This window comes from Oncorhynchus keta, chromosome 29 (genome assembly GCF_023373465.1).
Source record: "Oncorhynchus keta strain PuntledgeMale-10-30-2019 chromosome 29, Oket_V2, whole genome shotgun sequence".
NCBI lineage: Eukaryota > Metazoa > Chordata > Actinopteri > Salmoniformes > Salmonidae > Oncorhynchus > Oncorhynchus keta.
Window position 1 is genome coordinate 2,821,905 of NC_068449.1, and position 26,472 is coordinate 2,848,376.

Here is a 26,472-nt window from a genome sequence, read left to right on the forward strand (position 1 = left end):
TTTGCTACAGTAAGATGTGGGATGGATTCACCATCAGATCTGTGCTAGTTAACTAAGGGCTCTATTCAATCCATAGTGTGGAAGTTCAGTTTTACAGTGTGATTTTACATGTAAAGGCAATGTTTCCGTTTTTTAGCAAAGACAGCATTCAAGGTAAATTGCTGCGTATTTCGGCTCAATCTGAAAATTACCTTTAAATTTCTGTCCACAGTCTGTAACGCTTCTGAAAAACTGATCGAACAGAGCCCTAAATGATGCTCCCATGTTTACTTGTTTAGTCGTGATGCCAGAATGGACATTTTTTACACAGTTACTCTGGTTTTTACAGTGAAATTATGTTTTCACCACAACAGTCTGGTTGTAATAACCTCTGAAACCAGCCAGGAAGAATTCATTTGATGTAAGGACAGCAGCATTTTCAAAGTCGAACCCTATTCCCTATGTAGTGCACTACTTTAGACTAAAGTCCTCCGGTCAACAGTAGTGCTGTTGGCCATAGAAATAGAGTTACTAGAATAGACATTCCCATTAAAGTCAATGAGGAATAGGGTACGGTTTGGGATGCACCCTAAGTCTCTGATGCTCATTAAGACATTAGGCAACGGGCCCCAGATGTGTCTGTAGCACCAGCTGCTGCTGTTCGGCTGTAATTAACATGGCAGCAGATCAGCTCTGGTGGGACCAGTATACAGCTCCTGACACTGCACATACCCACTGGTACCTGAGATAGGCAGATGTAAAGGTCCACACCCAACCCACTGTTTCAAACACATCATAATAGCAGGAAAATGTGTAGGCCTGCTCAATTTACACATACACTGAGAGAGAGAAAGGGATGGGATGGAGACAGAGGGATGAGATGGAGAGAGAGACAGGGATGGGATGGAGACAGAGGGATGAGATGGAGAGAAAGGGATGGGATGGAGAGAGAGACAGGGATGGGATGGAGAGAGAGGGATGAGATGGAGAGAGAGAAAGGGATGGGATGGAGAGAGAGACAGGGATGAGATGGAGAGAGAGAAAGGGATGAGATGGAGAGAGAGAAAGGGATGAGATGGAGACAGAGGGATGAGATGGAGAGAGAAAAGGGATGGGATGGAGACAGAGGGATGGGATGGAGAGAGAGACAGGGATGAGATGGAGACAGAGGGATGAGATGGAGAGAGAGAAAGGGATGGGATGGGAGAGACAGAGAGATGGGATGGAGAGAGACAGAGGGATGGGATGGAGAGAGAGACAGGGATGATATGGAGAGAGAGAAAGGGATGAGATGGAGAGAGAGAAAGGGATGAGATGGAGAGAGAGAAAGGGATGAGATGGAGAGAGAGAAAGGGATGAGATGGAGAGAGACAGGGATGAGATGGAGAGAGAGAAAGGGATGAGATGGAGAGAGAGAGAAAGGGATGGGATGGAGAGAGAGAAAGGGATGGGATGGAGAGAGAGAGAAAGGGATGGAGAGAGAGAAAGGGATGATATGGAGACAGAGGGATGAGATGGAGAGAGAGAAAGGGATGAGATGGAGAGAGACAGAGGGATGGGATGGAGAGAGAGAAAGGGATGAGATGGAGACAGACAGAGGGATGGGATGGAGAGAGAGAAAGGGATGAGATGGAGACAGACAGAGGGATGGGATGGAGAGAGAGAAAGGGATGAGATGGAGACAGACAGAGGGATGGGATGGAGAGAGAGAAAGGGATGAGATGGAGACAGACAGAGGGATGAGATGGAGAGAAAAAGAGGGATGGGATGGAGAGAAAAAGAGGGATGGGATGGAGGGAGAGAAAGGGATGAGATGGAGAGAGAGAGGGATGAGATGGAGAGAGAGAAAGGGATGGGATGGAGAGAGAGAGAGAAAGGGATGGGATGGAGAGAGAGGGATGGGATGGAGAGAGAGAGGGATGGTATGGAGAGAGAGAGAGAAGGGATGGTATGGAGAGAGAGAGAGAAAGGGATGGGATGGAGAGAGAAAAGGGATGGTATGGAGAGAGACAGAGGGATGGAGAGAGACAGAGGGATGGTATGGAGAGAGACAGAGGGATGGTATGGAGAGAGAAAGGGATGGTATGGAGAGAGAAAGGGATGGTATGGAGAGAGAGGGATGGAGAGAGACAGAGGGATGGGATGGAGAGAGAGGGATGGAGAGAGACAGAGGGATGGGATGGAGAGAGAGAAAGGGATGGGATGGAGAGAGAGGGATGGAGAGAGACAGAGAGATGGGATGGAGAGAGACAGAGGGATGGGATGGAGAGAGACAGAGGGATGGGATGGAGAGAGACAGAGGGATGGTATGGAGAGAGAAAGGGATGGTATGGAGAGAGAAAGGGATGGTATGGAGAGAGAGGGATGGAGAGAGACAGAGAGATGGTATGGAGAGAGACAGAGAGATGGGATGGAGAGAGACAGAGGGATGGGATGGAGAGAGACAGAGGGATGGTATGGAGAGAGAAAGGGATGGTATGGAGAGAGAAAGGGATGGTATGGAGAGAGAGGGATGGAGAGAGACAGAGGGATGGTATGGAGAGAGAGAAAGGGATGGGATGGAGAGAGACAGAGGGATGGAGAGAGACAGAGGGATGGAGAGAGAGAAAAGGATGGGATGGAGAGACAGAGGGATGGTATGGAGAGAGAAAGGGATGGTATGGAGAGAGAGACGGATGGAGAGAGAGAAAGGGATGGGATGGAGAGAGAGGGATGGAGAGAGACAGAGGGATGGGATCAGAAACCTCTGAATCGCTGGACAAACTCCATCTATGATCAAAAAACGGTGCTATGGCCATAGAAATAGAGTTACTAGAATATACATTCCCATTAAAGTCAATTTCTTCATTTGTTGTAATCGTTATATCTCTACGGCTGTGGCAGCCTCAGTGACATGGGAGATCCCTAGGGAACATCACAGGCACTGACTTCTATGGTGATGATAACCCATACAGAATGCTCTGTGTTCTGTGCTCTGTGTTCTGTGTTCTGTGCTCTGTGCTCTGTGTTCTGTGTTCTGTGTTCTGTGTTCTGTGTTCTGTGTTCTGTGCTCTGTGTTCTGTGCTCTGTGTTCTGTGTTCTGTGTTCTGTGTTCTGTGTTTCTGGGTTAGAAAGCCAAAGGAAGGCAATATAATCATGTAGAAGGAGGGAGAGAAGGGGAAGCTCCGTGTTTCATTCTGTTCTTTAATTGGAACATACATGATGACAGGAGAAATGGGCCATCACAGGGACACAAAGGAATGGCATCTACAGTTTATTTTTGGAACGTGAGGTGTGCAGATAATTGCTGATCTGCCTTGGGGTTCTCAGCCTATATAGCGACAGATAGACAAGTAGACAAAGACAGGCAGACGGATAGCCAGACATCAAAGGAAGGAAGGAAGGAAGGAAGGAAGGAAGGAAGGAAGGCAGGCAGGCAGGCAGGCAGGCAGGCAGGCAGGCAGGCAGGCAGAGAAAGACAGGCAGGCAGGCAGAGAGAGCAACAGACAGGCAGGCAGGCAGGCAGGCAGGCAGAGAAAGACAGACAGGCAGGCAGGCAGGCAGGGAAAGACAGGCAGACAGAGAGAGAGAGCAACAGACAGGCAGCCAGACAAGCAGGCAGGCAGGCAGAGAAAGACAGGCAGGCAGAGAGAGAGAGCAACAGACAGGCAGGCAGGCATGCAGGCAGGGAAAGACAGGCAGCCAGACAAGCAGACAGACAGACAGTGTTGAGTGTCCCCCCTTCACAAAACAACTTATATAATAAAACTTAGACTACAGAGTGGCCTGTAGATTTGAAACTGTGGTGGGATTCAGTCACTTCCTACTTGGACAGAACGCCAACTTTTAGAGCTTTATGGTTTATGATCGTTTTAGGGTGTTTCTAACGTACAAGAACACAAACACACACACACACACACTCACACTCACAACAACACACACTCACAACAACACACACAAACAAAAACTCACAACAACACACACTCACAACACACACAAACAAAAACTCACAACAACGCACACACTTTCTTTAAGGCAACAGTGCCACCTCCTGGTGCTTTAGATAAAGCAGGAACGGATGATTTTATGAGTTATATTTATATTTTTTATTTAACTTTGTTTTAACTAGGCAAGTCAGTTAAGAACAAATTCTTATTTTACAATGACGGCCTACCGGAAGACAAAAGGCCTCCTGTGGGGATTAAAAACAACTAAATAAAATATAAATATAGGACACAACACAGGTCACAACAAGAGAGAGACCTAAGACAACAACACAGTATGGTAGCAACACAGCATGACAATAACATGGTAGCAACACAGCATGACAACAACATGGTAGCAACACAACAACAACATGGTAGCAACACAGCATGACAACAACATGGTAGCAACACAGCATGACAATAACATGGTAGCAACACAGCATGACAACAACATGGTAGCAACACAACAACAACATGGTAGCAACACAGCATGACAACAACATGGTAGCAACACAACAACAACATGGTAGCAACACAACATGACAACAACATGGTAGCATCACAACATGACAACAACATGGTAGCAACACAGCATGACAACAACATGGTAGCAACACAGCATGACAATAACATGGTAGCAACACAGCATGACAACAACATGGTAGCAAGACAACAACACAGTATGGTAGCAACACAGCATGACAACAACATGGTAGCAACACAGCATGACAACAACATGGTAGCAACACAACAACAACATGGTAGCAACACAGCATGACAACAACATGGTAGCAACACAGCATGACAATAACATGGTAGCAACACAGCATGACAACAACATGGTAGCAACACAACAACAACATGGTAGCAACACAGCATGACAACAACATGGTAGCAACACAGCATGACAACAACATGGTAGCAACACAACATGACAACAACATGGTAGCAACACAACAACAACATGGTAGCAACACGACAACAACATGGTAGCAACACGACAACAACATGGTAGCAACATGACAACAACATGGTAGCAACACAACATGACAACAACATGGTAGCAACATGACAACAACATGGTAGCAACACAACATGACAACATGGTAGCAACACAACAACAACATGGTAGCAACACAACATGACAACAACATGGTAGCAACACGACAACAACATGGTAGCAACACAACATGACAACAACATGGTAGCAACATGACAACAACATGGTAGCAACACAACATGACAACAACATGGTAGCAACACAACATGACAACAACATGGTAGCAACACAACATGACAACAACATGGTAGCAACACAACATGACAACAACATGGTAGCAACACAACATGACAACAACATGGTAGCAACACAACATGACAACAACATGGTAGCAACACAACATGACAACAACATGGTAACATCACAACAACAACATGGTAGCAACACAACATGACAACAACATGGTAACATCACAACATGACAACAACATGGTAGCAACACAACATGGTAGCAGCACAAAACATGGTACAAACATTATTGGACACAGACAACAGAACAAAGGGCAAGAAGGTAGAGACAACAATACATCAGGCAAAGCAGCCACAACTGTCAGTAAGAGTGTCCATGATTGAGTCTTTAAATGAAGAGATTGAGATAAAACTGTTCAGTTTGAGTGTTTGTTGCAGCTCGTTCCTGTCGCTAGCAACAGCAAACTGAAAAGAGGAGCGACCCAGGGATGTGTGTGCTTTGGAGACCTTTAACAGAATGTGACTGGCAGAACAGGTGTTGTATGTGGAGGATGAGGGCTGCAGTAGATATCTCAGAGAGGGGGGAGTGAGGCCTAAGAAGGTTTTATAAATAAGCATCAACCAGTGTGTCTTGCGACGGGTATACAGAGATGACCAGTGTACAGAGGAGTATAGAGTGCAGTGATGTGTCCTATAAGGAGCATTGGTGGCAAATCTGATGGCTGAATGGTAAAGAACATCAAGCCGCTCGAGGGCACCTTTACCTGCTGATCTATAAATTATGTCTCCGTAATCTAGCATGGGTAGGATGGTCATTTAAATCAGGGTTAGTTTAGCAGCTGGGGTGAAAGAGGAACGATTACGATAGAGGAAACCAAGTCTAGATGTAACTTTAGCCAAACGTTGCAGTCTTGAGAAAAAAAAGCGAATTGATCCATTTAGTGTTTCATTTGCATGCAGTTGTTTTTTTTTAGTTGTAAATGCCTTCGACAGGCACCTCTGTGGATCCTGCAGCCGAGAGTATCAGGTGTGTCACTACAGCTTCCATTTCCCCCAGTAAGTAGTTGATTGATTGGTTAGATTTATTAGATAACCAAAACGAGACAGCTGCTTCAGCCTCAGAGTTACAGTTACATACATCAAAAAGTATCAGGTATAAAAACATATCTGAGGATCGTCATACAATTCATAACAGATATATAAATAATACAGATTATTATTATTATTATTATTATTAAAACGGAATAAAATGAGTTATTTCACCTTTAAGGTTCGCTGCAAATAAACTTTTCAGTTTTTATCTTTTTGTGGAACAACAGAGATATGTGAAACAACAGAGATATGTGAAACAACAGAGATATGTGGTTGTGAAACAACAGAGATATGTGAAACAACAGAGATATGTGAAACAACAGAGATATGTGAAACAACAGAGATATGTGAAACAACAGAGATGTGAAACAACAGAGATGTGAAACAACAGAGATATGTGAAACAACAGAGATATGTGAAACAACAGAGATATGTGAACCAGCAGAGATATGTGAAACAACAGAGATATGTGAAACAACAGAGATATGTGAAACAACAGAGATGTGAAACAACAGAGATATGTGAAACAACAGAGATGTGAAACAACAGAGATATGTGAAACAGAGATATGTGAAACAACAGAGATATGTGAAACAACAGAGATGTGAAACAACAGAGATGTGAAACAACAGAGATATGTGAAACAACAGAGATATGTGAAACAACAGAGATATGTGGATGTGAAACAACAGAGATATGTGAAACGACAGAGATATGTGGTTGTGAAACAACAGAGATATGTGAAACAACAGAGATATGTGAAACAACAGAGATATGTGAAACAACAGAGATATGTGAAACAACAGAGATATGTGAAACAACAGAGATATGTGGTTCAATCAACGCTGTGGAGCTTTGCAGCTCCTTCAGGTTTATCTTTGGTCTCTTTGTTGCCTCTCTGATTAATGCCCTCCTTGCCTGGTCTGTGAGTTTTGTGGGCGGCCCTCTCTTGGCAGGTTTGTTGTGGTCCCATATTCTTTCCATTTTTAATAATGGATTTAATGGTGCTCCGTGGGATGTTCAACGTTTCTGATATTTTGTTTTAACACAACCCTGGGGCCTGTTGCACAAAAGTAGAATTAAGACATCCGGGATAAATGACTCAGCTGAGCTCAATGAAGCCAAAACATGTGCGTCCAGGCTTAATTGGTTGCACAAAGACCAAGCCAGGATGAGCAGACACGGATTCATTAAGCCAGGTGAAACCAATCCTGGATAGGTGCGCGCTCACGGCTCACTCAAATAGACCCCGCCACAGATCACAGATTAACTGATTTACCATGGCAACTAGAGCCGCGTACTTTTCCCCGTCGGAAGCACAAATCCTCATGGAGGCATACGAGGAGGTAAAAGATATAATTAAGAAGAAAGGCAACACCGCCACAGTGATAAAGCAAAGAGAAAAAGCGTGGCAAAGTATTGCAGACCGCCTGAATGCGTAAGTAGTGCACAATTACACACTCACCGCTCCGCTGAAACATCACAATTACAATTCAAATATTTAATTCACATCTCCAAAAACGCAGTTGTACTGTAATTATGAAACGGTTAAATGTTTAATTGAAATGCACTGCAGATATGAGTGAAATTGTGTAAAGTAAGTCCATCACACTGTATAAAGCTATGATAAATTATTATTAAAGCCTTACATTATTATTTAACGTTACTACGCTCAGTACGGTTTAATCTTAGCCGCTGTACTCTGCTTATGTTGTCCACCGTTTTTTTGTGTTTCTCCTGCTTTCATTACTGTAAAGCTGCTTTGACAGAATGAAACAATTGAAAAGTGCTATATAAATAAAATGTAATTGAATAAATAGATGAGCTATAATAATAATCACTTTAATTTATATAGCGCCTTTCAAAGGACCCAAGGTCGGTTGCTCACTGCACTGCAAAAATGTCTTACTTAGTATTTTTGTCTTGTTTTCAGTAAAAAAAAAAAATATCTAAAAACATCTTGAATATTTTCTTGAGCAAAATTACCTAGGAAAATAAGCAAAAATCTGCCAGTGAAACGAGAACTTTTCTAAAATTAAGTGTTTATGGAAAAAGTAAACTTATTTCAAGAGAATTTTTATTATATTGACAGATTTTTTATTTGCTTGTTTTAAGCACACATTTACTTAAAGTTTATATTTTTTTGTCTAAACTATACTTATTTTGCTAGGTCATTTAGCAAATCAAGAAAATACATCTTTATTTAAGTTTTTATTTTTTTTTTATTTTTACTGAAAACAAGACAAAAATACCAAGTAATTTTTTGCAGTGTGACTCCATTAAATGTGTGTGTGTAGATTGAACATGAACGGGCCAAAACGGACATGGCAGCAGGTCAAAATCAAATACAAGAACATTCTGCAGAATGGTATGGTCCCTGACTAATATTTAACAAAGCACAAGCATATATTGTACCCAGAAGGTGCCCATGAGGCCGATTTTGTGAATAGGAAATCCTTTCACAGCATTAATGTTCAGGTGAACATAACTTTTTGATATTGTCCATTGACGAACACTCTGCATTGCCAGTGATGTGCATTGATTGGTGTAATATTCCTCATCTTATGATTTCAGATGGTCTGCAATGCTGACTGTGTGATCAGCAATGTTGTGGCAAAATGGCCTGGCTCAGTCCATGACTCCAGAATCTTTCGGCCTCTGAAATCTATCACAAGGTAAGCCACACAACCCCTATTTATAACCATCATGGCTGTGTCAAGAATATCACTGTGTTTATGAGGTAGTAATGATGAGATTTTGTGTTGACAGGTGAATTCTCTGGTGTGTTGCTGGGAGACAGGGGTATGGCTGCCAGCCTTTTCTCCTGACACCTTTCACAGACCCCCAGGAAGCACAGCAGGCCTACAACCATGCCCATGCCAGGACCAGGGCCAGAGTTGAAATGACCTTTGGCCTCCTGAAGGCACGCTTTCACTGCCTTCACAAATTAAGGGTCAGCCCTGTTAGGGCATGTGATATTACTGTGGCTTGTGCTGTCCTCCACAATGTGGCCTGCCTGAGGAAGGAGAGGGCCCCCAGAGTGCCACCAGCCATGGACTGGGACAATCCGGCAATCTTCCCTGATGACGACAGTGGTCGGCTGCTGAGGGACCAATATGTGTTGAATTATTTTAGTTAGTATGTGTGCTTTCAATTTTGGTTAAATATGTCCTGCGGTGGCAGAGGAATTTGGGTTTTTTGGGTTCGTTTTTTACGAATTTGGCCTCTTATGATGTTTGTGCGGTATACTGTGTGTAATACAAGGCTGCAGGGAGGCTACTGCATCCATTCATTTGTCTGTTCAGTTGATGTGTATGGATTTGTCCTGCATTTATTTTAGTGTGCAGACATGCAGGGTGTGTTATATACAGACCTTTGAATGTGTATGTATCATTTTGTATAATATGCTTGGATTCTGTGCTTTCCATCTTGTAGAGTCACTGTGACTTCAGTTTCGAAAGGAGCTGATGGTTTACCTGCTTTGTTTTGTCCTTATTCAATAAAGGAACATAATGTTACACATTGTGTTTTTATATTCATATGGAATGTGTATTTGTTTATATGACAGAGTACTAGGGCCACACTGAAGAAAAAGGATAAAGTCATAAATTTATGGTTCTTTCTGCAGAAAAGCTACATATTGTTTTTACAGTTTTGATACTTATGACAATGTGATACTTAATATTCTGGCACATCAGCATGTCTTTGTTTATGAAACCATACTGAAGTACAATTTCACGAAATGCCCCGCATCTGTCATTTTAACAACTGTCCTCCTTTAAAACAACTGGTTACAATATTATGACTTGTCTTTTTTTCCCTCTGTGGCCCTAATATTCTATCATTTTATATATAGTCTATGGGAAACTGTAAATTATCTAATGATAGCAACATCTAAAAATCATTTTTTTATCCAAAATCATTGAAATTAATGATCACAAACGTTTAAATAATGACAGTGGGTCTAGTTATATGTGATAACAATGTATAGTGAGCAGTGAAATAACTATTGGTTTCCATTTGTGGTGACTGCTGACTGACATTATGGATGAGATTAAATAGATCCTGGAATTTAGCCTGGTCTGGAGCAGGCTAGCTCCACAGAATAAATCTCCATGGTAATTTATACCATAACATATCCTCCTGCCCCCTATCCATCTTTAGTGCAACCGGATTATGGATCAATTGAGCCAGGATCACCAAGATATCCTGGCTTAATCCCTTATCCTAGTTTTGTGCAACAGGCCCCTGATCTGTACTTCTCCACAACTTTGTCCCTGACCTGTTTGGTGAGCTCCTTGGTCTTCATGGTGCCGCTTGCTTGGTGGTGTTGCAGACTCTGGGGCCTTTCAGAACAGGTGTATATATACTGAGATCATGTGACACTTCGATTGCACACAGGTGGACTTTATTTTACTAATTATGTGATTTCTGAAGGTAATTGGTTGCACCAGATCTTATTTAGGGGCTTCATAGCAAAGGGGAGGAGCTTCATAGCAAAGGGGGTGAATTCATAACAAAGGGGAGGAGCTTCGTAACAAAGGGGAGGGGCTTCATAGCAAAGGGGAGGGGCTTCATAGCAAAGGGGGTGAATTCATATGCACGCACCACTTTTCATTTTTTAAATAAAAATAAAAAATTGACCTTACAAATTTGAACTATTTTGTGCATTACATGAAATCCAAATAAAAATCCATTTAAATTACAGGTTGTAAGGCAACAAAATAGGAAAAACGCCAAGGGGGATGAATACTTTGGCATAGCACTGTCTGTGATAGATTCATGTGAAACAACATTGATATGTGATACATGGTTGTGAAATAACAGTTTGTTTACATCCATGTTATAATGAGCATTTCTCCTTTGCCAAGATAATCCATCCACCTGTCAGGTGTGGAAGCGGATTAACTTCCTATGGCTGCAGGGGCAGTATTGAGTAGCTTGGATGAAAGGTGCCCAGAGGTGCCCAGAGTGAAAGATGCCCAGAGGTGCCCAGAGGTGCCCAGAGTGAAAGGTGCCCAGAGGTGCCCAGAGTGAAAGGTGCCCAGAGGTGCCCAGAGGTGCCCAGAGTGAAAGGTGCCCAGAGGTGCCCAGAGTGAAAGGTGCCCAGAGGTGCCCAGAGTAAACTGCTTGCTCCTCAGTCCCAGTTGCTAATATATGCATATTATTATTGGTATCGGACAGAAAACACTCTGAAGTTTCTAAAACTGTTTGAACCTGAGAAGAAATCCAAACAGGAAGTGGGAAATCTGAAGTTTGTCCATTTTCAACCCAGCCCCTATTGAAGATAGTGGGATATAGGTTATGTTGCACTTCCTAAGGCTTCCACTAGATGTCAATTGTCTTTAGAAACTTGTTTGAGGATTCTACTGTGAAGTGGGACCGAATTGAGACCGGAATGAGTCAGAGATCTGTCAGAAACCGTCTCACGGAAGCTCCTCTGCGTGCTCGTCGTTCCTTCGCCATGGTCTTGACCCGACTGTAGTCCTGCATTGTAACTGACTTCAGTGAGAAAATGTTCACATTTGATGGCCATTGGCCTCGCTGGAGAAGTGTCCTCTTTATGGATGAATCCACGTTTCAACAGCACCGGGCAGATGGCAGACAGAGTGTATGGTGTTGTGTGGGTGAGCGGTTTGCTGATGTCAATGTTGTGAACAGAGTGACCCATGGTGGCTGTGGGGTTATGGTATGGGGCAGGTATGAGCTATGTACAACGAACACAATTGCATTTTATCAATGGAAATTGTCATGCAGAGTTACCGTGACGAGATCCTGAGGCCCATTGTCGTGCCATTGTCATCACCTCATGTTTCAGCATGATAATGCACAGCCCCATGTCACAAGGATCTGTACACAATTCCTGGAAGCTGAACATGTCCAAGTTCTTCCATGGCCTGCATACTCACCAGACATGTCACCCATTGAGCATGTTTGGGATGCTCTGGATCAGCGGTTCCCAAAGTTTTTAATCCCGTACCCCTTCAAATATTCACCCTCCAGCTGAGTACCCCCTCTAGCACCAGGGTCAGAGCACTCTCAAACAACTACCTCTTCCCCTACTGTATTTATTTATTTTGCTCCTTTTCACCCCAGTATTTCTACTTTGCACACTCATCTACTGTCAAATCTACCATTCCAGTGTTTTACTTGCTATATGTTATTTACTTCGCCCCCCCATGGCCTATTTATTGCCTTTTACCTCTCTTATCTCACCTCATTTGCTCACATTGTATATAGACTTATTTTTCTATTGTATTATTGACTGTATGTTTGTTTTACTCCATGTGTAACTCTGTTGTTGTTGTTTGTGTCTCACTGCTTTGCTTTATCTTGGCCAGGTCGCAGTTGTAAATGAGAACTTGTTTTCAACTGGCCTACCTGGTTAAATAAAGGTGAAATAAATAAATAAATACTCTCAAATGTTGTTTTTTTGCCATCATTGTAAGCCTGCCACACACACACTATATGATACATTTATTAAACACATGAATGAGTGTGAGTTTTTGTCACAACCCGGCTTGTGGGAAGTTTACAAAGAGCTCTTATAGAACCAGGGCACAAATAATAATATAATAATAATCAATAATTTAGCTCTTTATTTAACCATCTTACATATCAAACCTTATTTTTACATTGAACAATTGTGAATAACTCACCACAGGTTAATGAGAAGGCTGTGCTTGAAAGGATGCACATAACTCTGTAATGTTGTGTTGTATTGGAGAGAGTCTCAGTCTTAAATCATTTTTCACTCACAGTCTGTGCCTGTATTTAGTTTTCATGCTAGTGAGAGCCGGGAATCCACTCTCACATAGGTACGTGGTTGCAAAGGGCATCAGTGTCTTAACAGCGTGATTTGCCAAGGCTGGATACTCTGAGTGGCAGCCCAATCCAGAAATCTGTCAGTGGCTTCTGATTAAATTACATTTTCACAGAACCGCTTGTTGCAATTTCCATGAGGCTCTCTTGTTCAGATATCGGTAAGTGGACTGGAGGCGGGGCATGAAAGGGATTAACGAATCCAGTTGTTTGTGTCGTCCATTTCAGGAAACTACCTGCGTAATTGTTCACCCAACTCACTCAGGTGCTTCGCTATATAACATTTGATATTGTCCGTAAGCTTGAGTTAATTTACACACAAAAAAATCATACAATGATGGAAAGACCTGTGTGTTGTCCTTGTTAATGCAGACAGAGAAGACCTGTGTGTTGTCCTTGTTAATGCATGACAGAGAAGACCTGACAGACAGAAGACCTGTGTGTTGTCCTTGTTAATGCAGACAGAGAAGACCTGTGTGTTGTCCTTGTTAATGCAGACAGAGAAGACCTGTGTGTTGTCCTTGTTAATGCAGACAGAGAAGACCTGTGTGTTGTCCTTGTTAATGCAGACAGAGAAGACCTGTGTGTTGTCCTTGTTAATGCAGACAGAGAAGACCTGTGTGTTGTCCTTGTTAATGCAGACAGAGAAGACCTGTGTGTTGTCCTTGTTAATGCAGACAGAGAAGACCTGTGTGTTGTCCTTGTTAATGCAGACAGAGAAGACCTGTGTGTTGTCCTTGTTAATGCAGACAGAGAAGAGCTGTGTGTTGTCCTTGTTAATGCAGACAGAGAAGACCTGTGTGTTGTCCTTGTTAATGCAGACAGAGAAGAGCTCCAACTTCTTAATCATCGCCTTAATTTTGTCCCGTACATTGAATATAGTTGTGGAGTCTCTGTAATCCTAGATTCAGATCATTCAGGTGAGAAAAAACATCACCCAGACAGGCCAGTCGTGTGAGAAACTCATCATGCAAGTGATCAGAAAATTATGGTCAGTTATGGTCAGTAAAGAATACCCAAGAGCCTCTCGGTGGATGCTGCAGTATACCCAAGAGCCTCTCGGTGGATGCTGCAGTGGACCCAAGAGCCTCTCGGTGGATGCTGCAGTGGACCCAAGAGCCTCTAGGTGGATGCTGCAGTGTACCCAAGAGGCTCTTGGTGGATGCTGCAGTGTACCCAAGAGCCTCTCGGTGGATGCTGCAGTGTACCCAAGAGCCTCTTGGTGGATGCTGCAGTGTACCCAAGAGCCTCTCGGTGGATGCTGCAGTGTACCCAAGAGCCTCTAGGTGGATGCTGCAGTGGACCCAAGAGCCTCTAGGTGGATGCTGCAGTGTACCCAAGAGCCTCTTGGTGGATGCTGCAGTGGAGCCTCTATGGATGCTGCAGTGGACCCATGAGCCTCTTGGTGGATGCTGCAGTGTACCCAAGAGCCTCTAGGTGGATGCTGCAGTGTACCCAAGAGCCTCTTGGTGGATGCTGCAGTGTACCCAAGAGCCTCTAGGTGGATGCTGCATGGACCCATGAGCCTCTTGGTGGATGCTGCAGTGTACCCAAGAGCCTCTCTGGTGGAGGTGGATGCTGCAGTGTACCCAAGAGCCAGTGGACCCAAGAGCCTCTGGTGGATGCTGCAGTGTACCCAAGAGCCTCTAGGTGGATGCTGCAGTGTACCCAAGAGCCTCTGCAGTGGATGCCAGTGCCTCTAGGTGGATGCTGCAGTGGACCCAAGAGCCTCTAGTGGATGCTGTACCCAAGAGCCTCTAGGTGGATGCTGGACCCAAGAGCCTCTTGGTGGATGCTGCAGTGGACCCAAGAGCCTCTAGGTGGATGCTGCAGTGTCTAGGTGGATGCCCCCAAGAGCCTCTTGGATGGATGCTCTAGGTGGATGCAGTGGACCCAAGAGCCTCTAGGTGGATGCTGCAGTGTACCCAAGAGCCTCTCTGTGGATGCTGCAGTGTACCCAAGAGCCTCTAGGTGGATGCTGCAGACCCAAGCCTCTAGGTGGATGCTGCAGTGTACCCAAGAGCCTCTTGGTGGATGCTGCAGTGGACCCAAGAGCCTCTAGGTGGATGCTGCAGTGTACCCAAGAGCCTCTCTGTGGATGCTGCAGTGTACCCAAGAGCCTCTCTGTGGATGCTGCAGTGGACCCAAGAGCCTCTAGGTGGATGCTGCAGTGGACCCAAGAGCCTCTTGGTGGATGCTGCAGTGGACCTAAGTGGCGTTGGGAGCAACTGCTTACACACATCTTACCACTCCACTATGTCTCCCTGTCATGGCTTTTGAGTCATCAGTACAGATATCTACATGAGCAGCAGCTATGTTTGGCTTCATACGGACCGATAGTGGAATTCCCGCGAGAGAGTAACGGTTAATGTGATTGGATGTTAATTACTTGACAAGGCTTCCTGTATTTGACATTGTGTTGTTATTTCACTGAACACTAGATTATTTTTGGCAATGACATGAGGCTACTCAGGTGTGAAAAAACCTCAACCAAATGTATATGTATATAGCCCCGTTGGAAAATATAAATGGACTGTTGGAAAATGTGAAGAATAGAAACTTTTAAAAATTATTATAAAAAAAAAAAATTGAATTATATTTTTATTTGGCGTACCTCAGTTTGGGATGCTCTGGATCGACGTGTACGTCAGCGTGTTTCAGTTCCTGCCCAATATCCAACAACTTCACACAGCCATTGAAGAGGAGTGGGACAACATTCCACAGCCATTGAAGAGGAGTGGGACAACATTCCACAGCCATTGAAGAGGAGTGGGACAACATTCCACAGCCATTAAAGAGGAGTGGGACAACATTCCACAGCCATTGAAGAGGAGTGGGACAACATTCCACAGCCATTGAAGAGGAGTGGGACAACATTCCACAGGCCACCAATCAACAGCCTGATCAACTCTATGTGAAGGAGATGTGTCACACTGCACAAGGCAAATTATGGTCACACCAGATACTGACTGGGTTTTCTGATCCATGCCCCTACTTTTATTTAAATGTTGTCTGTTGACCAACAGATGCATACTAAAACAGACGTGAATTTCCTACGATACTTTGTATAATTGAATAATTTCCTCATCATTAAAATAAAAGCAGGCTTTACTTACATACAGTTGATGTCGGGAGTTTACATACACCTTTGCCAAATACATTTAAACTCAGTTTTTCACAATTCCAGACATTTAATCCTAGTAAAAATTCAATTTTAGGATCAGTTAGGATCACCACTTTATTTTAAGAATGTGGAATGTCAGAATAATAGTAGAGAGAATTATTTATTTCAGATTTTATTTATTTCATCACATTCCCAGTGGGTCAGAAGTTTACATACACTCAATTAGTATTTGGTAGCATTACCTTTGAATTGTTTAACTTGGGTCAAATGTTTCAGGTAGCCTTCCACAAGCTTCCCACAATAAGTTGGGTGAATTTTGGCCCATTCCTCCATTCCTCCTGACAGAGCTGGCGTGACTGAGTCAGGTTTGTAGGCCTCCTTGCTCGCACACACTTTTTCAGTTCTGCCCACACATTTTCTATAGGATTGAGGTCAGGGCTTTGTGATGGCCACTCCAATACCTTGACTTTGTTGTCCTTAAGCCATTTTGCCACAACTTTGGAAGTATGCTTGGGGTCATTGTCCATTTGGAAGACCCATTTGCGACCAAGCTTTAACTTCCTGACTGATGCCTTGAGATGTTGCTTCGATATATGCACATCATTTTCCTCCTCATGATGCCATCTATTTTGTGAAGTGCACCAGTCCCTCCTGCAGAAAAGCACCCCCACAACATGATGCTGCCACCCCCGTGCTTCACGATTGGGATGGTGTTCTTCAGCTTGCAAGCATCCCCCTTTTTCCTCTAAATAATATGATGGTCATTATGGCCAAACAGTTCTATTTTTGTTTCATCAGACCAGAGGACATTTCTCCAAAAAGTATTATCTTTGTCCCCATATGCAGTTGCAAACCGTAGTCTGGCTTTTTTATGGCGGTTTTGGAGCAGTGGCTTCTTCCTTGCTGAGCGGCCTTTCAGGGTAATGTCGATATAAGACTCGTTTTACTGTGGGTATAGATACTTTTGTACCTGTTTCCTCCAGCATCTTCACAATGTCCTTTACTGTTGTTCTGAGATTGATTTGCACTTTTCGCACCAAAGTACATTCATCTCCAGGAGACAGAACGCATCTCCTTCCTTCTCCTTAGTCCCCTTTCTGCATCTACAACCAGGTCTTCATTTTTATTCCATTCCCAGCCTTGGCCTATCAGACACTATTCCCAGCTCTGTGGTGGACATTTAAAGGAATATGTTCTCTATAATAGACACAGAAGCAGACAAGGGGGAAGTGTAGGGATGTACATCAAGCATCTCACAGGAGACCTGAGCTCAAGTTGGATGAGAAATCTGACCACACGCAAGAAACAGGAGTGTATCTAAGCATCAGTTTTCGCACGCACGCACGCACGCACGCACACACGCACACACGCACACACACACAGAGCAAACCAATTGAACAAATAACAAATGGAATAAATAAAACAGAAATGGACAGAAACATATTGTTGGCTTAAAAGTTCCAAGAAATATTATATTTTGTTTTTTTTATCATTATCTGGTAATTGTATGTAGATTGATGAGGGTAAATAAACAACAACAATTTAATCCATTTTAGAATAAGGCTGTAACGTAACAAAATGTGGGGGGAAAAAGCCAAGGGGTCTGAATACTTTCCGAATGCGTGTGTATATCATTTTGGTTTGTTTGTCTGTCTGTATAGTGTCCAAGCAACTTACGGACCCTGCTCTGAAACCCAGGTTACGTCCCAAATCACACTCTATTCCCGATATAGTGCACTACTGGTACAAATAGGAGACTTGAGAGAAATTGCTAATACAGGTAAACAAAAAAAGTAGCTAAAAACGAAGCCGTTCGCCAGGAAACAGATTTCCATGACCTTTATTACCAGGAAGTTGTTTTTACGACATTGTGCAAGTAACCTATTGGTTAGGACAGTGTTTCCCAACCCTGGTCTCCAACACTACACATTTTTTGTTCTAGCCCTACACCTCATTCAGCTCATTGAGGCAAGGTAGCCTAGTGGTTAGATCGCTGGACTAGTAGTAACTGAAAGGGTTGCTGGATCGAATCCCCTGAGCTGACAAAAAATCTGTCGTTCTGCCCCCTGAACAAGGCAGTTAACCCACTGGTTCCTAGGCCGTCATTGAAAATAAGAATTTGTTCTTAAAACTGACTTGCCTTGTTAAATAAGTGTTAAAGTAAAAAAATAAAAATGGAGGACTTGATGATTAGTTAACAAGTTGAATCAGGTGTGCTAGTCCAATAAGAATGTGTCCTGTTGGGGGGATACTGGAGGAATGCTGCCACTCCAAGGCTGTGGCTCATTGGACACGCCCATCCCCTCTAACACTGGACACGCCCATCCCCTCTAACACTGGACACGCCCATCCCCTCTAACATTGGACACGCCCATCCCCTCTAACATTGGACACGCCCATCCCCTCTAACATTAGACACGCCCATCCCCTCTAACATTAGACACGCCCATCCCCTCTAACATTAGACACGCCCATCCCCTCTAACATTAGACACGCCCATCCCCTCTAACATTGGACACGCCCATCCCCTCTAACATTGGACACGCCCATCCCCTCTAACATTAGACACGCCCATCCCCTCTAACATTAGACACGCCCATCCCCTCTAACATTGGACACGCCCATCCCCTCTAACATTAGACACGCCCATCCCCTCTAACATTGGACACGCCCATCCCCTCTAACATTATACACGCCCATCCCCTCTAACATTAGACACGCCCATCCCTAACATCCCCTCCCTAACATTAGACACGCCCATCCCCTCTAACATTAGACACGCCCATCCCTTCTAACATTAGACACGCCCATCCCCTCTAACATTGGACACGCCCATCCCCTCTAACATTAGACACGCCCATCCCCTCTAACATTAGACACGCCCATCCACTCTAACATTAGACACGCCCATCCCCTCTAACATTAGACACCCCATCCCCTCTAACATTAGACACGCCCATCCCCTCTAACATTAGACACGCCCATCCCTTCTAACCACGCCCATCCCCTAACATTAGACACGCCCATCCCCTCTAACATTCTAACATTGGACACGCCCATCCCCTCTATCCCCATCTAACATTAGACATCCCCTCTAACATTAGACACGCATCCCCTCTAACATTGGACACGCCCATCCCCTCTAACATTGGACATCCCCTCTAACATTAGACACGCCCATCCCCTCTAACATTAGACACGCCCATCCCCTCATTGGACACGCCCATCCCCTAACATTAGACACGCCCATCCCCCATCTAACATTAGACACGCCCATCCCCTCTAACATTAGACACGCCCATCCCCTCTAACATTAGACACGCCCATCCCCTCTAACATTAGACACGCCCATCCCCTCTAACATTAGACACGCCCATCCCCTCTAACATTAGACACGCCCATCCCCTCTAACATTAGACACGCCCATCCCCTCTAACATTAGACACGCCCATCCCCTCTAACATTAGACACGCCCATCCCCTCTAACATTAGACACGCCCATCCCCTCTAACATTGGACAATCCCATCCCCTCTAACATTGGACAAGCCCATCCCCTCTAACATTAGACACGCCCATCCCCTCTAACATTAGACACGCCCATCCCCTCTAACATTAGACACGCCCATCCCCTCTAACATTAGACACGCCCATCCCCTCTAAACCCTGCCTCCAGGTCAAGAGTACCAAAACTTGGAGGAGAGAAAAGATGACTTGAAGGTGGAATAAAATTGTCATTGCAAGGACAAAAGTCAAGAGCGAAAACAAGTTATTTGACCAAATCAACTTTAAAGATTGGATGCAAACAACAACTGAATGTTTTGAAAATCATTTTCAATGTGTTTGAATTCGACATTTTTTTTTCATACAATTCACTTTTTTGTTTACATAATTATGTTTTTTTTTTTTACATTTCAGTTTCACCATGCATTACTTCACAATTATTTTTTTCATTTCTGTTCTTTTTCTTTTTGGGTCAATTCTTTTGAACTCAAATTGGCTCCAAGGCTTCTCCCCTGTGTGCACTCTGATGTAGCGTTAGATTGCTTGATGTGGTGAAGCATTTCCCGCAGTCAGAGCAGCAGTAAGGCTTCTCTCCAGAATGTTTCCGCAGGTGTCTTTCAAGATATGATGGGAATGGGAAACTCTTCCCACAGTCAGAGCAGGAGTAAGGCTTCTCCCCTGTGTGAGTTCTCCGATGAGAGGTTAGATGACTTGATGTTGTGAAGCATTTCCCACAGTCAGAGCAGGAGTACGGTTTCTCTCCAGAATGTTTCCGCAGGTGTATTTCAAGATACGATGGGAATGGGAAACTCTTCTCACAGTGAGGACAGTGGTGAGGCTTCTCTCCAGTGTGCGTTCGATGGTGCACGTTCAAGCCACTCAGTTGGGAGAAACTCATCCCACAGTCAGAACAGGAATAAGGCTTCTCTCCAGAATGTTTACGCAGATGTCTTTCAAGATATGAAAGGAACGGGAAACTCTCCTCACAGTGAGGACAGCGGTGAGGCTTCTCTCCAGTGTGCGTTCGATGGTGCACGTTCAAGCCACTCAGTTGGGAGAAACTCATCCCACAGTCAGAGCAGGAGTACGGTTTCTCTCCAGAATGTTTTCGCGCGTGTCTTTCAAGATATGAAAGGAACGGGAAACTCTTCTCACAGTGGGGACAGCGGTGAGGCTTCTTCACTTTGCTCACTTTCCGACGTTGCTTGACTGAAGCAGGAAATGTCTCAACTTGGTCAGAGGAGTTAGGGGTCTCTCCTGTGTGAATGACAGCAGAACAACAGATGAACAGGTGTAACACAATCATTGCCTCAAATTATAATAAAAGATGTGCACAATTAAGCAGTACTGAAAATGGATATAGACAACTCTGCTTTAAATGGGAGGTTTCTCTGCTTGAAGTGTATGGAGATCCATGGTGGGGCTACCTTTTTATTTTAATATTATTCTACATAGGTTTGTTTTACCTTAATTTTACCTTAATTTAATTAGGCTATGTATTCTATTTACAATGAGTTCTACTACCACCAGTGAGCACCTTTAATCTGAGATTAATGAACTCATTTAAAAAATATATATATAATAATACTCTGACAGGCCTAAACATTCTACATAAAACCTGATTTTTACCAGGATCAACAGATTCACCAACGTCTTCCTTCTCCTCTCTGTTAATGGTGACATTCAGCCCCAGTGTTTGACTTCTGTCTGCCATCTTCACTGACGTCGCCTCTAGACTCTCTCCTGTGTGAACCAGAACAGACGAACATGTCAAAAGCTGCAATACACATACCATCAAAACTCTAGTAATAATAATAATATAATATATGCCATTTAGCAGACGCTTTTATCCAAAGCGACTTACAGTCATTCTACGTATGGGTGGTCCCGGGAATCGAACCCACTACCCTGACGTTACAAGCGCCATGCTCTACCAACTGAGCTACAGAAGGACCAAGTAGTCAACTCGCAGGGGATAAATGTATATATTTATTACTAAAACCATGTCACAAAGTGGCACGCAAACAACTAAATAACCCAAGTATGTCTTTTAATCTGCCGTGCTCAAGCCACAACAGCAAAAATAGGATAGTGTCTTAACCTGTTGATCCTACCCCCTACTTTTTCGAAACATTCTGTTAAAAATCGCGCAACATTTCAGCGCCCTGCTACTCATGTAGTGCTCAAGCCACAACAGCAAATGAAAAATAGGATAGTGTCTTAAAAAAATAATAACGTAATCAATCTGTCTGGCTAAAAAGGTAAGTATGAAAACCAGTAGACACCGTTGCCCTCGGACGAGAAAACCTGCTCTTCCTTACCTGGGTAATCATCACAATCCCTTCCTTACCTGGGTAATCATCCCATTCCCTTCCTTAACTTACCTGGGTAATCATCCCATTCCCTTCCTTACCTTACCTGGGTAATCATCACATTCCCTTCCTTACCTGGGTAATCATCACATTCCCTTCCTTACCTGGGTAATCATCCCATTCCCTTCCCTTACCTGGGTAATCATCACATTCCCTTCCTTACCTTAACTGGGTAATCATCACATTCCCTTCCTTACCTTACCTGGGTAATCATCACATTCCCCTCCTTACCTGGGTAATCCTTCCCCTCCTTACCTGGGTAATCATCACATTCCCCTCCTTACCTGGGTAATCATCACATTCCCTCCTTACCTGGGTAATCATCACAATCCCTTCCTTACCTGGGTAATCATCACATTCCCTCCCTTCCCTTCCTTACCTGGGTAATCATCCCATTCCCTTCCTTACCTTACCTGGGTAATCATCACATTCCCTTCCTTACCTGGGTAATCATCACATTCCCTTCCTTACCTGGGTAATCATCACATTCCCTTCCTTACCTGGGTAATCATCACATTCCCTCCCTTACCTGGGTAATCATCACATTCCCTTCCTTACCTGGGTAATCATCACATTCCCCTCCTTACCTGGGTAATCATCACATTCCCTTCCTTACCTGGGTAATCATCACATTCCCTTCCTTACCTGGGTAATCATCACATTCCCTCCCTTACCTGGGTAATCATCACATTCCCTTCCTTCCCTGGGTAATCATCACATTCCCTTCCTTACCTGGGTAATCATCACATTCCCTTCCTTACCTGGGTAATCATCACATTCCCTTCCTTACCTGGGTAATCATCACATTCCCCTCCTTACCTGGGTAATCATCACATTCCCCTCCTTACCTGGGTAATCATCACATTCCCTCCCTTACCTGGGTAATCATCACAATCCCTTCCTTGCCTGGGTAATCATCACATTCCCTTCCTTACCTGGGTAATCATCACATTCCCTTCCTTACCTGGGTAATCATCACATTCCCTTCCTTACCTGGGTAATCATCACATTCCCAAATCTTCACTTCCTCCTCTTTATCTTTCGTGATGACATTGAGCAGGAGTGTCTGACTGCTGTCTTTCACTGACGCCATCTCTCCTGTGATGCACAAAACCTGGAAAATAACATTTAAAAAAAAAGTCTGTATGAAATGCAGGACTGTTACATCATTTGATGACTTGCTAGCTAGCTAGTTGCCCCCCTCACCCCCCGCCAATCCCCCCTCCCCCCAAACATGTGTAAAGATTGTACCTTCCTGTATTATACTGATGCTAAAATGTTTATTCTCTTCCACTGAGCCGTTTACTTTATGGTCGTACTCTTATCTTGTATTATTTCTTATTTCTTTGTTGTTACATTGTCCAGAAGGAACCTACAAGTAAGCAAGCACGTCTTGGATGGTGTATACCATGTGCATCCTATACATACGACCAATACATTTTTTGTTTTTTACTAATCTGCAACCACACGTCCCTTGCTTAAAAAAATAAAATAAACATCCCTTATTTTCCGATGTATTCAATTATTGCCACGGAAAGTCAGTTCCCTATCCCGGGCCTTTGGCTGGCTAAGCTACTAAATAAAGTCTAAAATTGTAAGGTACATGTAGCTGGCTAACGTTAGCTATATGGGGTTTGGGTTTTTATCTAGCCCTGTACTGGACTGAAGGAGCCTAACTGGACTCTTTAAGCTGAATGCTTCCCAGGCGAAACAATTGGCACATATATTACTACAACATTTGGTGATGTTTTTGTTCGTTTTGGTCTTTGGATGTTCGTGCCGACACACATTTTGGTTGTTGTTGTTGAGGCAAGTCAAAGGTCAGAGGTCAGTAGCTGAAGGATAGATACACCCCTTTGTCAGTGATTGGTCAACAGTACCAGTCCTAGTAGGAGTGGGAAAATGAGGTGTTGGTTGTCATTCATCTGTCGAACTGCTTTGCTTTTGGCCAGGTCGCAAGTGTAAATGAGAACTTGTTCTCAACTTGCCTACCTGATTAAATAAAGGTGAAATAAAAAAAATAAAAAAAATTCAAGGAGGACTAGTTTCTATGCAATTTTTTTTTCACTTGAGAAAAACTGCACCAAACATGTTAGGTAGATGTAAAATTGTGCCACTAATACCTCTTCGGCAAAACCGTCAAAATTAATGACAGATTCCTTGATTTATCAATGATTAATTCCGACTATTTTGAGGAAGTGTTTCTGGCTATGCTGTTGCTACGGTGGCTCAACAGGGACAAACCCTAATATTGCCGCTTTTTTTCCCAAGTTTTTCAAGCGAAGGTCATTAGGGAGTATGCGAGCAGACGGTCGCTTCTCTTAGCCGAGGTCTGCTAGGAGCAAACTGAACCTGTATGCGAACACCTTTATAGTCCAATGACCTTACATGCTCTCCTTAGAGGCGAAACGGCACTGTCAGCCAAATACTCCATCTAAACTTGAATAAATTCCCAATTGCGGTACGGTTTTAGAAACACAAGGCCCTCTACTTTTTCATATCACATCAAAAATAATTTCACAAATGCAAAATATACACTTACTTACTGTATCTGTTTTAAAACAGTGGCAGCAGACAGTATTATTATTTGATTTGATTTTAGTCTACATGAGTTTATTATGGATAAGAGGAGGAATATTTTTATTTGTCAAAAAGGCAGTAAACCCATCAGTCACCATGACACCAGAATTAGACCATTGAGGTTTATTGGAAAGGTGCATCAAGCTCATCACCTTGCACTTTCACCACCCTGTGAAATTCATCATAATATATTTAATTTGTAGTTTAATAAACTACATGGTCTGCTGATCCATAGTGGCAGAACCACACGGCATCACGTATGAATCACCAATTCACTTCGATATGATACGTTTCCCCACAAGCTATTTCTCACATAATTACATTTTACTGACACAAAAAAAATATCCCACCATGTCAAACGAACAAATGTATCTATTGCCACAGCTGTAGGGTTTGTGATTTTTCTTTTTATACAGTACGACTTCACAATAAATAAATAAAAAACAGTGGATGGAAATGTGGTTTTACTGAGAAGATACTCTCGTCAATAGGTTGCTAAAGGTAGCTAGGCCATGCCTGGCCATTTGCCTTACAACAGACCCCTTCGACTAATGGGGGCGATTCTTACCTGAAGCCTTGTTTTGGTAGCTAAAGCGAAATCATACATTTATTTTTTTTGGTGAAGTTATTTGTTCATTGTTTGACGAGTAGTGTTATTTATGCCTTGACATCGCCTTCCCCCACCAAAAAAAATAAGATCCCCAAAAACAAACGCAATGTCAATTTCCGCATTTTCTCCTTCGACAGACGAGGTCTGTTGTCAAGCTACACAGATGTTGACTTACGCCACCTGTTGTACGGGAGTGGGAATCACAGGCGTGATATAATCATTATGCAATGTTGGATTCTGCTCATTGGCAAAACCGAACAACAACACACACACCAGAAGAGGTTATATAAATGGAACGGGGTCAAACGTGGTTTGAAATATGTTTGATGTGTTTTATGATACCGTTCCATTTAATCCATTCCAGCCAATACAAAGAGGACGTCCTCCTATAGCTCCTCCCACCAGCCTTCACTGACACACACACACACACACACACACACACACACACACACACACACACACACACAAAATAGCCCTAGTTTAGCCTTTCTGGCCATCGTGTTCTCTAAATGAACAAAGATTATTAGCCTGTCCATCAAAGATGTTTCGAAACCATAAGAGGTATGTGCGCCACTACGTCATCATTTGGGCGGCAGGGTAGCCTAGTGGTTAGAGTGTAGAGGCGGCAGGGTAGCCTAGTGGTTAGAGCGTTTGGACTAGTAACCGGAAGGTTGCAAGCTCAAACCCCCAAGCTGACAAGGTACAAATCTGTCGTTCTGAACAGGCAGTTAACCCACTGTTCCCAGGCCGTCATTGAAAATAAGAATTTGTTCTTAACTGACTTGCCTAGTTAAATAAAGGTACAAATAAATCACACGCAGCCTGGAACAACACAATTTGATGGAAACATGTCACTGGAGGGGAAAATTAGCACATTGTTTTGGGGATTTTAGAATATTTGCTTTAAAATCTGTCTCAAATTGAATGGAAACCTAGCTACAGTTTTGTGAATATTGTTAAAGCGACCCAATCCTGCTAGATGTTGTTATAAAGAGATGAACTCATCTCCTAGATTGTTCTACCATTGTATCACAGATAATTCACTGCGTGTATACATGTGAAGCATCCCGTTGGCATATTTGGTAGTGAGAGGAAGCCCGGTGGCCATCAGTGGGAAAAGATTGAACAAGATGGATTTTGACCAATATTCAGCTCAATTTCTCATCAATGAAACATTT

At 43.3% G+C, this 26,472-nt stretch overlaps 1 protein-coding gene and 1 long non-coding RNA gene across 51 annotated transcripts; one reads left to right on the forward strand and one right to left on the reverse strand.

The window, feature by feature from the left end:
• Positions 1-7,342: 7,342 nt before the first annotated feature.
• LOC127913519 (uncharacterized) lies at positions 7,343-9,087 on the forward strand. Its single transcript, XR_008085863.1, has 3 exons — positions 7,343-7,722; positions 8,859-8,959; positions 9,054-9,087. It is a non-coding gene; the product is annotated as an uncharacterized LOC127913519 (long non-coding RNA).
• A 10,958-nt stretch (positions 9,088-20,045) lies between these two features.
• LOC118380797 (zinc finger protein 239-like) lies at positions 20,046-25,458 on the reverse strand. 50 transcript variants are annotated; one of them, XR_008085836.1, is made up of 6 exons: positions 25,253-25,456; positions 22,779-23,218; positions 22,634-22,691; positions 22,484-22,575; positions 22,180-22,208; positions 22,131-22,145 (listed from the first exon to the last, which is right to left on the reverse strand). XR_008085836.1 is itself a non-coding variant. In XM_052485643.1 (4 exons), exons 3-4 carry the CDS (start codon positions 21,444-21,446, stop codon positions 20,220-20,222), a joined length of 855 nt encoding a protein of 284 aa, XP_052341603.1. In that variant the 5' UTR covers positions 21,447-21,475; positions 22,634-23,218; positions 25,253-25,441; the 3' UTR covers positions 20,046-20,219. The 50 variants fall into 50 exon arrangements, 14 of the variants coding, with proteins under 14 accessions (XP_052341603.1, XP_052341611.1, XP_052341606.1 ...); XR_008085847.1 differs by lacking the exons at positions 22,180-22,208; positions 22,484-22,575 and adding an exon at positions 22,417-22,445 and having other exon boundaries at positions 22,135-22,150; positions 22,663-22,691; positions 22,895-22,923; positions 23,040-23,218; positions 25,253-25,446; XR_008085848.1 differs by lacking the exons at positions 22,131-22,145; positions 22,180-22,208; positions 22,484-22,575 and adding exons at positions 22,291-22,306; positions 22,417-22,445 and having other exon boundaries at positions 22,663-22,691; positions 22,895-22,923; positions 23,040-23,218; positions 25,253-25,446.
• Positions 25,459-26,472: the final 1,014 nt, after the last annotated feature.